This window comes from Juglans regia, chromosome 4 (assembly GCF_001411555.2).
Source record: "Juglans regia cultivar Chandler chromosome 4, Walnut 2.0, whole genome shotgun sequence".
Taxonomy (NCBI): Eukaryota; Viridiplantae; Streptophyta; class Magnoliopsida; order Fagales; family Juglandaceae; genus Juglans; species Juglans regia.
Window position 1 is genome coordinate 34,118,950 of NC_049904.1, and position 11,760 is coordinate 34,130,709.

Sequence of the window (11,760 nt, forward strand, 5' to 3'; positions counted from 1 at the left end):
AATACATGATATCATGTGGAATGTGTATATAATATCTTATCCTCAGCCACCAGCCATTCATGTGTGTGTTTCCTTATCAATGTGGAAATTTTACCACATATTCATAATTCTTCTACTTGATAGTCATACACAACATACTTATTGAATAAAATAATTAATTTAAAATAAATAAATAATTAATTATTATTACTGTAAGAAAACTATTTATTTGTGACTAATTATTTTCAATAAAAATAATTAATTCTTTTAAAATAAATATATTTTTATTTCAAATAATCATTATCATCGCAAATAATTAATCACAAATGATTTTTTTTCTTGTATTGACTCTTTTATTTTTTTTTCTACCAGTTAACTTGTGCTTATATATATATATATATAAGACGAACTAGCATTAGGAATGTAGGCATCCAATATCCGGGCTCGTCCACATATTTTGCATCTACTTCCACCAAAATTTGTCTTCGTTCAACGCTTCAAGCTCGGCGCGCCTCTATTCTTGTAGCTGTAATGGACACGCAAAAGCTCCTCTGTTCTCTTCTCTGCTGCTTCCAGATCTTGTCTATTCTCTCAGGTTACAACACCAATATGCATATTAAGAGTAGTGTTCCTTTCGTATTAAATATTTGTCGTCGAAGTTGATCAGTACTAACTAGCTTCTCGCTAATATGTATATGTACTTTTTCCAGGGCAACAAGCGGTGCAAGCTGGACATGATAATGTTCCCTCTAATATTCGTCCGTTAAAGCTCTTCGTCTTTGGAGATTCTTATGCTGACACAGGCAACACCAATAAAACTCAAGTCGCTTGGAAATATCCCTATGGCATCGCCTTTCCGGGAAAAGCAGTTGGTCGTTTCTCCGATGGCCGTGTCCTCTCCGATTACGTTGGTGTGTCCCTCTGATCTCTAGCTAATTTCATCCTAGCTTCTCGTTGTGAAGCATTGGACAATTAATGTAAGACCCAGCATTGCTAGACCCATGCACGCGGTTCACGTTTTCAGAAATCATTTCACGGGTTCACGCCACGCATCGCACGGTTCACGTTTTTCGTTTCCATTTTTGTGCATGTTTTTCTTCCCTTTTATTTAGGTTTGATCCACTTTCTATTTTGATCTATATATATATATGAAGCAACTACAACCCTAGACTAAGTGCCGCTCGGTTCCCTCTTCACAGAAGACCACGGTTTCTCTGCAAAACACCAAACTGAAGCCTCGGTCTGCAACAATAGATGGCCACCTGCAGAGCCACTTCCGTGCAGCAACTCCACCACACCAAGCGAAACCACGCCGGTATCTAGGTCGTTCGGAGTCCATCACCCCAACCGCACGCCACCTCAGTCTCACGGTGCTGCCATCCAACGCACGTAGCCCCGGTTTCAAGCTCCGAAACACTCTGTTTTTGTTGTCAAAAAACAGAGCATTGTCTAAGCCGCGGTGATCACCCTCCATTGTGCACTCCTCCGTGCTGCGCCTCCACAGAAACCACCGGCGAGGTCATTCCTCCACCCAGGTCCGCCTCACGCTGCCTCATCCCACGCTAGGAGCCACTCCACGCCGCCGTGTATATCCCCACCCTCCGTAAGTGCTTCCGCCGCACTGTGTGAAGTGAGTTTTCTGTTTCTCGTGTACTTACATATATATATATGCATGAATGTATACGAAAATTTATTTGTTTTCTTCTGGTGTAAATATATATATATATATATTTGTACATATATATATACGGATTTTCTGGTGTAAATATATGTAGATATATATATATATATATACGGATGTATATGTAAAATCATATTAAATTAATAGTAGGAAATAATAACGTTTTGTTTTATTTTATTTTATTTTATTTTCTGTTCTCTTAGTGCGCCTCCAAAGTAGTGTTGGGGTGTTAGCTTAATTAAGTTAGGTTATGTAATTCGGATTTGAAATCATGAGTATGATACGTGGATTGTAAAGTGTGTTTTATTTAGGCGTAGATGCATGAATTTATTATAGTTATGTTACTTTGTATTGTAAATTATAGAATAAAATAAAATGTTTAGTCGAAGTCGGATATTGATGAGTTTAGAAAGTGATGCTGGTATGTTGAGAATAATGAGAATTTTGAGTTTGAGGAATTAAAAATGGACTATTTTAGAAGCGGTAGGCTTGAATATCAAAATACGAGATTAATTGGAGACTTATGGAAATTTACGTGATTATCTTGTAGGTGACGAATAAATTTTCTTAGTTCGGCATTTCTGAGGAAATATTTCGAAAAGCTAAGAAGTCCAGGTAAGCGGGGTTCCTATGCTAGGTTTTATACGAACTATCGAGACTGAGGTTGACTTCTTGAAAACTTTACATATTTTGTGATGAAATGAAAACTTGAGAAAAATTCAACCTCGGTCGTTTATTTGCATCACTCATGAAATCTGAACGAAAAGGAGAAAATATTTTCTGACATGCATTGTGTAGACATGAGCAATATTTGACATGTTTCTGAAATATACAGAAGAGCGAATATGATATCAATGAAATTTTTATGCATGTGATATGAAATGATATGGATCTGTTTTTGATCAAATAGAAATGATATGAATATGTTTCGCACGTGTTTTGATATGATATGGATATGATAAAACTTTGGCATACTTATCTGTTCTGAATATGGTTCTGATATGATGATACTGTTCACGTGATATGGTTGGTACCACCATGATATGATATGAGTGCACCCACTTTGGAAACAAAGTGGTCTTTTTACGTGTTCTTTCCTGTGTGCACACTCGGGGCTCCGAGATTGAAAAAGGGGAAGTTCACTACATGATACTGCCTGGTTTGGCCACCGGGGATAGCACAACCCTACCACGGGGGTTAAACATGGTATATGATATGACATGATAAGATTGAGATGTTCAGTTATGTTATGCCAAAGCGTTTTTGAATATGAAATAGATCCTCAAATATGAATTGTTGACATGAGTATGAAATGTTTGAAAAGTCGCTCTGATTTTCTGATAACACGTTTTCTGAGATCTGCATATAAAAATAAAATGTTTTATTTCGGCATATTGAACTTTCTGAAAAGGCTCATGTTTACATGCTAGTATATGTTCTCTGCTTACTGAGTTGTTGATAACTCACCCCCCTTATCTTCATATATTTTCAGATGATATTGATTTCCCAGCTAGGGGTCGGGAATAGAATTGAAGCTGGCTAGATATGGATGGAAGGATTGGGTACTCTAGAGTACCATTGTTAGTAGATGGATTTAACTTGAGCATTTGAAGTACTTTACGTTGTTTGAACCTATTGATACCTAAAGGTGTATTGTTATATTTTTGAGGTTATTGGGAGATTGTGGACCCCTTTTGGTTTATGTTTTGTAATGATAACTTATGGAGTTTTGTTATGGCTATTTGGAAAAATATGAATTGTGTGCTAAACATGAAGTCCTTGGAGTTTTAAGTGCTGGAAGAGACAGGTTTGTTAGTGACATGAGTTAACTCTCCGGACCCTCGGGTACGGGGCGTTACAGTTGGTATCAGAGCCAGGTTTGAGGTTCTGCAGACTATAGAGCGTAAGATCATGGAGTATAGATAGGCTTTAAGAAATCATTTTCAGATTGGATGTGATGGTGGAGTGGGTTATGAGGAAGAATATCATAGGTATTCGAGGTCTTAAATTTTACGAACTTTAGGAATGACTTTGATGTGTAGGATTTTGTAGGTCTATGAGTGGAATTCATGTTGTTTGTGGTTTGGTTTGATTTTGGAGACTTTTATTAAATAGATTTGATGGCGTTAAAGTTTTAGACTTTGGAGTTTAATCATTACTACTGTTGCGCGTACTTCTTTTCTCTTTATTACAGGATGCCACCTCGTCGTCGCGAACGAAGTATGTCGGACTTGAACGTGAACGAGAACGAAAGGGGAGCAAACCCGAGTGCTTCTGAAGTACTACGAGCAGCAGCTCATCAGTTAATAGACGATCTCGCGCAAAATCCCGTAGGTCGCCAACGCAACTCTAATGAAGGAGGTGGTAACATAGAACAGTTCAATCGGATGCACCCCCCTTCATTTGATGGCAAAGGCGAACCCACCTTAGCTGAAGATTGGGTGCAAGATATTGAGGAAATATTGCGGGTGTTAACCTGCACAGATGAACAAAAGGTGGCATATGCAACTTTCAAACTGACCGGTGAGGCAAAAAGATGGTGGATCTCAGAAAGAACTATCCGAGAAGCAGGGGGAACAGAAATAGTCAGTTGGCCACATTTTAAGCAGATTTTTCTTGAGCGATTTTTTCCAAGCTCGGCTCGAGAGGACAAGGCAATGGAATTTGCCACTCTGGTGCAGGGATCCATGACGGTGCACCAATATGCAGCTAGATTCATTGAATTATCTCGTTTTGCTGCGTATCTGATTCCTGACGAAGAAAAGAAAGCGCGTAAATTCGAACAAGGGCTGAATGAAAAACTTTATGAGCGAGTAGTGGGCTTCCAGATTCGAAATTTCTCAGAATTGGTAGATAAGGCCACAGTTTTTGAGCGAAGCCTTCAAAGGAGCGCTGCATTGCACGATCAGAAGAAGAGGACTATTTCTTCGGGGCCTCATTTTGGTATGGACCAAGGAGCGTGGAAAAAGAGAAATGAAGGTAGTAGCTCAGGAAAAAGAATGGTTCAGGGCACCCATCAAGCGTATCAATGTAGAACTTGCAACCGAGTGCATACTGGAGTATGCAGGAAGGAAGCGGGACTATGCTACCGTTGTGGCAGATCGGGCCATTATCTCAGGGACTGCCCTCTACGATTGGATAACAGCAGGCCCCCACCACCACCTAGAACAGAAGGGACAGCGCGAGGCAACATGCAGCGTACTACTGCACCTGCAAGGGTTTTTGCTCTGACACCTGGAGAGGCGGAGGATAGGAATGATGTGATCACGGGTATGACTTCTTGGTTATGTTTTTAAGATATTGATTTGTGGATTACGATTAAGACTTAAAAATTTTAGTTCATGAATGATGTTGATTATGACCACAGGTACTATTTCTTTGTTTTCTAAAAATGCCACTGTACTATTTGATTCGGGAGCGACACATTCGTTTGTTTCCATGACCTATGCTCGATTTTGCACCTTAGAAACTGAAGAGTTAAAGTCCAAGTTGGTGGTTGCGACCCCAACAGGAAATTCGGTAGTCTGTGACAAGTTCCTACCAGGGTGTCCTTTATTGATTGAGGGAAGATTGATGCCAGCAGATTTGATAGTGTTTAACATGTTTGGGTTTGATGTAATCTTGGGTATGGATTGGCTGGCTTGCTACCACGCCAGCATAGACTGTTTTAAAAAGGAAGTGATATTTAGGCCCCCAAAAGAAAGTGAATTTCGATTCTCAGGTTCAAAAGTGAGGATGCATCCACCCATCATATCTGCCGTTCAAGTTGGGAAATTGTTACGAGATGGTTGTCAGGGATTCTTAACCTGCGTGGTAGAAGTACCAAAAGAGGAGTTGAACTTAGAGCAGATACCTGTGGTGAGAGAATATCCAGAGGTTTTCCCAGAAGATTTACCTGGACTCCTGCCCGAGCGGGAAGTGGAGTTTACTATTGAACTAGCTCCAGGCACGGCACCCCTTTCAAAAGCACCTTATCGAATGGCACCGTCGGAGTTAGTGGAACTCAAGGAACAATTGCAAGACCTGTTGGATAAGGGTTTTATCAGGCCCAGTGTATCACCTTGGGGAGCTCCAGTCCTCTTTGTGAAGAAGAAGGATGGATCGATGAGGATGTGTATTGACTACAGGGAACTCAATCGTGTGACCATAAAGAATAAGTACCCGCTACCCCGTATAGATGATCTGTTTGATCAGCTCCAGGGCGCTCAGGTATTTTCAAAGATTGATCTTCGATCGGGTTACCATCAATTGAAGATCAGAGCAGAGGACGTAGCTAAGACGGCGTTTAGGACTCGTTATGGCCATTATGAGTTTTTGGTCATGCCTTTTGGCCTGACTAATGCCCCAGCAGTATTTATGGATTTGATGAACAGGGTGTTACATGAATTTTTGGATAAGTTTGTAGTTGTTTTTATTGATGACATATTGGTTTACTCCAAGGGCAAACCCGAGCATGAGGAACATTTGAGGCTGGTACTTGGGACACTCAGAGATAAAAAGTTGTTTGCTAAATTGAAGAAGTGTGAATTTTGGCTTGATTCAATCGCATTTCTGGGGCATGTAGTTTCGAAAGATGGCATTTCAGTGGACCCGGGAAAAGTAGAAGCAGTGGTTAATTGGCCGACGCCGAAGAATGTGCATGAGGTTAGAAGTTTCTTGGGATTGGCGGGTTATTACCGTCGATTCATTGACAGTTTCGCCAAGATAGCAGTTCCTCTCACAGCACTCACCAAGAAAAATAATAAGTTTGAATGGACAACAAAGTGCGAAGAAAGCTTTCAGGAGTTGAAACGGAGATTAGTGACGACTCCGGTATTAGCAGTTCCCACGGCTAGAGGGGGATTTGTAGTTTATAGCGACGCGTCAAGGCTTGGTTTGGGGTGCGTGCTGATGCAACATGGGAAGGTTATTGCATATGCCTCACGCCAACTGAAAGCGTACGAGCAGAATTATCCCACGCATGATCTGGAGCTTGCAGCCGTCATTTTTGCACTTAAGATTTGGAGACACTATCTGTATGGGGAAAAGTGTGAGATTTACACGGATCACAAGAGTTTGAAATATTTCTTCACCCAAAAAGAATTAAATATGAGGCAGAGGAGATGGCTCGAGTTGATCAAGGATTATGACTGCACCATCAACTATCACCCAGGCAAAGCTAATGTTGTAGCCGACGCCTTGAGTAGGAAGTCGGTGGGACCAGCAGTTGCAGCCCTCACCACTCAACATAGGTTGTTAATGGACCTAGAAAGAGCCGGTATTGAGGTTATCACTAGTGATACAAGTACCTTCTTGGCCAATTTGATAGTTCAACCAACCTTATTAGATAGAATCAAAGCTGCTCAGAAGGTGGATTTAGGGTTGGTGAAACTAGTGGAAGAAGTCGGGAACGGGGACAGATCTGACTTTAGCGTTTCCGAAGATGGAGTTTTAAGATTTAGAGGTAGATTATGCGTGCCAGCTAATGAAGAACTGAAAAGAGTAATTCTTGAAGAAGCACACCGTTCTTTATACACAGTTCACCCAGGGAGTACCAAAATGTATCGGGACTTGAGAGAGTCTTTTTGGTGGAATGGTATGAAAAGAGAAATTGCTAAATTTGTAGAACAATGCCTAACTTGCCAACAGGTGAAGGCGGAGCATCAGAGACCAGCCGGATTACTACAACCACTCCAGATCCCAGAGTGGAAGTGGGAGCATATCTCCATGGACTTTGTGACGGGCCTACCGAGGGCATTGAGCGGACAAGATGCTATATGGGTGATCGTGGATCGCCTAACAAAAACTGCTCATTTTGTGCCTATTAAAGTTTCTTATAAATTGGACAAACTAGCTGAATTGTATGTGCGGGAAATAGTGAGGTTGCATGGGGTACCGGTATCCATTGTGTCAGATAGAGACCCTCGTTTCACTTCCAAGTTCTGGCAAAGCTTACAGGAAGCAATGGGTACTAAGTTAAATTTCAGTATTGCATTTCACCCTCAGACAGACGGACAGTCAGAAAGAACTATTCAAATCTTGGAGGACATGTTGAGGGCATGTGTGATGGATTTTAAGGGAACTTGGATGCACCATTTACCGTTGGTTGAGTTTGCTTATAATAATAGTTTCCAGGCTAGCATTGGAATGGCACCCTATGAGGTTTTGTATGGTAGGAGGTGTAGATCTCCATTGTATTGGGATGAAGTAGGTGAAAGGAAACTTTTGGGACCAGAGATTATTCAGCAGACTACAGAGAAGATAGATATCGTTCGGGCAAGAATGAAAGCAGCTCAAAGCCGACAAAAGAGTTATGCAGACAAGCGTCGCCGCCAATTGGAGTTTGAGGTGGGAGACAAAGTATTTTTGAGAATAGCACCTACGAAGGGAATTATGAGATTTGGAAAGAAGGGCAAGTTGAGCCCAAGATATATTGGGCCATTTGAGATTCTTGACCGGATTGGACCAGTGGCTTATAGAGTAGCACTTCCACCGGCACTTGCGGGAGTGCATAATGTATTTCATATTTCCATGCTGAGGAAATATATTCCCGACCCGACGCACGTTATTGACTATGAACCACTTCAGATTCAGGAGGATATGACTTATGCGGAAGAGCCAGTTCGGATTTTGGAAAGGAAAGAACAAGTGCTACGGACTCGAACTATCCCTTTTGTTAAAGTGTTGTGGAAAAATCATGCTATTAGTGAAGCTTCTTGGGAGTTGGAGGAAGAAATGCGAGATAAGTACCCACGACTTTTCGATGGGAGTTTCGACAATTTATAGCAAATTCCGAGGACGGAATTTTTTTTAAGGGGGGGAGGATGTAAGACCCAGCATTGCTAGACCCATGCACGCGGTTCACGTTTTCAGAAATCATTTCACGGGTTCACGCCACGCATCGCACGGTTCACGTTTTTCGTTTCCATTTTTGTGCATGTTTTTCTTCCCTTTTATTTAGGTTTGATCCACTTTCTATTTTGATCTATATATATATGAAGCAACTACAACCCTAGACTAAGTGCCGCTCGGTTCCCTCTTCACAGAAGACCACGGTTTCTCTGCAAAACACCAAACTGAAGCCTCGGTCTGCAACAATAGATGGCCACCTGCAGAGCCACTTCCGTGCAGCAACTCCACCACACCAAGCGAAACCACGCCGGTATCTAGGTCGTTCGGAGTCCATCACCCCAACCGCACGCCACCTCAGTCTCACGGTGCTGCCATCCAACGCACGTAGCCCCGGTTTCAAGCTCCGAAACACTCTGTTTTTGTTGTCAAAAAACAGAGCATTGTCTAAGCCGCGGTGATCACCCTCCATTGTGCACTCCTCCGTGCTGCGCCTCCACAGAAACCACCGGCGAGGTCATTCCTCCACCCAGGTCCGCCTCACGCTGCCTCATCCCACGCTAGGAGCCACTCCACGCCGCCGTGTATATCCCCACCCTCCGTAAGTGCTTCCGCCGCACTGTGTGAAGTGAGTTTTCTGTTTCTCGTGTACTTACATATATATATATATATGCATGAATGTATACGAAAATTTATTTGTTTTCTTCTGGTGTAAATATATATATATATATATTTGTACATATATATATATACGGATTTTCTGGTGTAAATATATGTAGATATATATATATATATATACGGATGTATATGTAAAATCATATTAAATTAATAGTAGGAAATAATAACGTTTTGTTTTATTTTATTTTATTTTATTTTCTGTTCTCTTAGTGCGCCTCCAAAGTAGTGTTGGGGTGTTAGCTTAATTAAGTTAGGTTATGTAATTCGGATTTGAAATCATGAGTATGATACGTGGATTGTAAAGTGTGTTTTATTTAGGCGTAGATGCATGAATTTATTATAGTTATGTTACTTTGTATTGTAAATTATAGAATAAAATAAAATGTTTAGTCGAAGTCGGATATTGATGAGTTTAGAAAGTGATGCTGGTATGTTGAGAATAATGAGAATTTTGAGTTTGAGGAATTAAAAATGGACTATTTTAGAAGCGGTAGGCTTGAATATCAAAATACGAGATTAATTGGAGACTTATGGAAATTTACGTGATTATCTTGTAGGTGACGAATAAATTTTCTTAGTTCGGCATTTCTGAGGAAATATTTCGAAAAGCTAAGAAGTCCAGGTAAGCGGGGTTCCTATGCTGGATTTGCATAAAAAGAAATGAACTGAGGTTGGTTTGTAAAAATGTGCATGTTGTTTTAAAAAGAAAAAGTGAAAAACAACCTCAGTATATGTTTTGCATTCCCTCATGAGATACATATGAAAGAGAAAAGAAATGTTTTTGACATGAAATGTGTAGACATGAGCAATATTTGACATGTTTCTGAAATATGCAAAAGAGCGAATATGATATCATTGAAATTTTTATGCATGTGATATGAAATGATATGGATCTGTTTTTGATCAAATAGAAATGATATGAATATGTTTCGCACGTGTTTTGATATGATATGGATATGATAAAACTTTGGCATACTTATCTGTTCTGAATATGGTTCTGATATGATGATACTGTTCACGTGATATGGTTGGTACCACCATGATATGATATGAGTGCACCCACTTTGGAAACAAAGTGGTCTTTTTACGTGTTCTTTCCTGTGTGCACACTCGGGGCTCCGAGATTGAAAAAGGGGAAGTTCACTACATGATACTGCCTGGTTTGGCCACCGGGGATAGCACAACCCTACCACGGGGGTTAAACATGGTATATGATATGACATGATAAGATTGAGATGTTCAGTTATGTTATGCCAAAGCGTTTTTGAATATGAAATAGATCCTCAAATATGAATTGTTGACATGAGTATGAAATGTTTGAAAAGTCGCTCTGATTTTCTGATAACACGTTTTCTGAGATCTGCATATAAAAATAAAATGTTTTATTTCGGCATATTGAACTTTCTGAAAAGGCTCATGTTTACATGCTAGTATATGTTCTCTGCTTACTGAGTTGTTGATAACTCACCCCCCTTATCTTCATATATTTTCAGATGATATTGATTTCCCAGCTGGGGGTCGGGAATAGAATTGAAGCTGGCTAGATATGGATGGAAGGATTGGGTACTCTAGAGTACCATTGTTAGTAGATGGATTTAACTTGAGCATTTGAAGTACTTTACGTTGTTTGAACCTATTGATACCTAAAGGTGTATTGTTATATTTTTGAGGTTATTGGGAGATTGTGGACCCCTTTTGGTTTATGTTTTGTAATGATAACTTATGGAGTTTTGTTATGGCTATTTGGAAAAATATGAATTGTGTGCTAAACATGAAGTCCTTGGAGTTTTAAGTGCTGGAAGAGACAGGTTTGTTAGTGACATGAGTTAACTCTCCGGACCCTCGGGTACGGGGCGTTACATTTCGAGAGTCCTAAATTAATTAAAAGTAGCAGCTTTCATATAATAATTAACAGCAGCACATGAGTACCCGTGGGTTTTACAAATTAAGGAACAGCGAGAAACATATATATATATATATATAATATATATATATATTTATATATATGCACGCACACATAAAAAACCAACAATCCTAGCTAATTAATGAAGATCAAACTGAAGCCTTGATCATAGTTTGGTCAAATTTCATACTGAGAAATTGCGTGACTGGTTGTCATTCTTTTCCTAGCTAGCTTGCTTGCTTGAAAACCTTATTCTGTCCCTGGAAAGCAAACTCTTAGTGCAGATTAATACTGAGCGGAGTATATCAAACCGAAGGCCATACTGTAGGATAACAAACAAACTAATTGGGACAGCGGGCGCTGCAACAATTATACGGATCGGAACACTTGTTTTGCTTTCAAAGATCAAAAAACAGGCTGCAGTGAAGGCTATTAGCATGCCTACTATTGAGATGAAAAGCGTAAAGAGTCCCAATACCAACCTATGAGATAATGATTTGATGAAATCCTTTGCCGTATAGCGTGACGTGAGAATTGTCAAGAAAACTAATATTGAAGACGAAGAGAATAACATAGCTATTGCATCTGATATGAGGAATACCGTAAACCAGCTGCTTTCCAGAAGGATAGGAATGCCTGTTTCTTGATTGTTGCCACCCGGTACTATGAAAGCAACTGGAAAAACCACAGT

The 11,760-nt window shown here is 40.2% G+C and overlaps 1 protein-coding gene and 1 long non-coding RNA gene across 2 annotated transcripts in view; both read left to right on the top strand.

Moving 5' to 3' along the window:
- The first annotated feature begins 411 nt into the window (after nucleotides 1-411).
- The window catches only part of LOC108981354 (GDSL esterase/lipase At5g03610-like), a 21,741-nt gene continuing 10,392 nt past the window's right edge, over nucleotides 412-11,760 (top strand). The window contains exons 1-2 of the mRNA XM_035689565.1: nucleotides 412-574; nucleotides 690-890. Coding sequence (XP_035545458.1) covers nucleotides 511-574; nucleotides 690-890 — 265 coding nt within the window. The 5' untranslated portion in view covers nucleotides 412-510. The remainder of the gene's footprint in view (nucleotides 575-689; nucleotides 891-11,760) is intronic.
- Nucleotides 1,030-3,362, top strand: LOC118348269. Its single transcript, XR_004801366.1, has 3 exons — nucleotides 1,030-1,582; nucleotides 2,211-2,275; nucleotides 3,153-3,362. It is a non-coding gene; the product is annotated as an uncharacterized LOC118348269 (long non-coding RNA).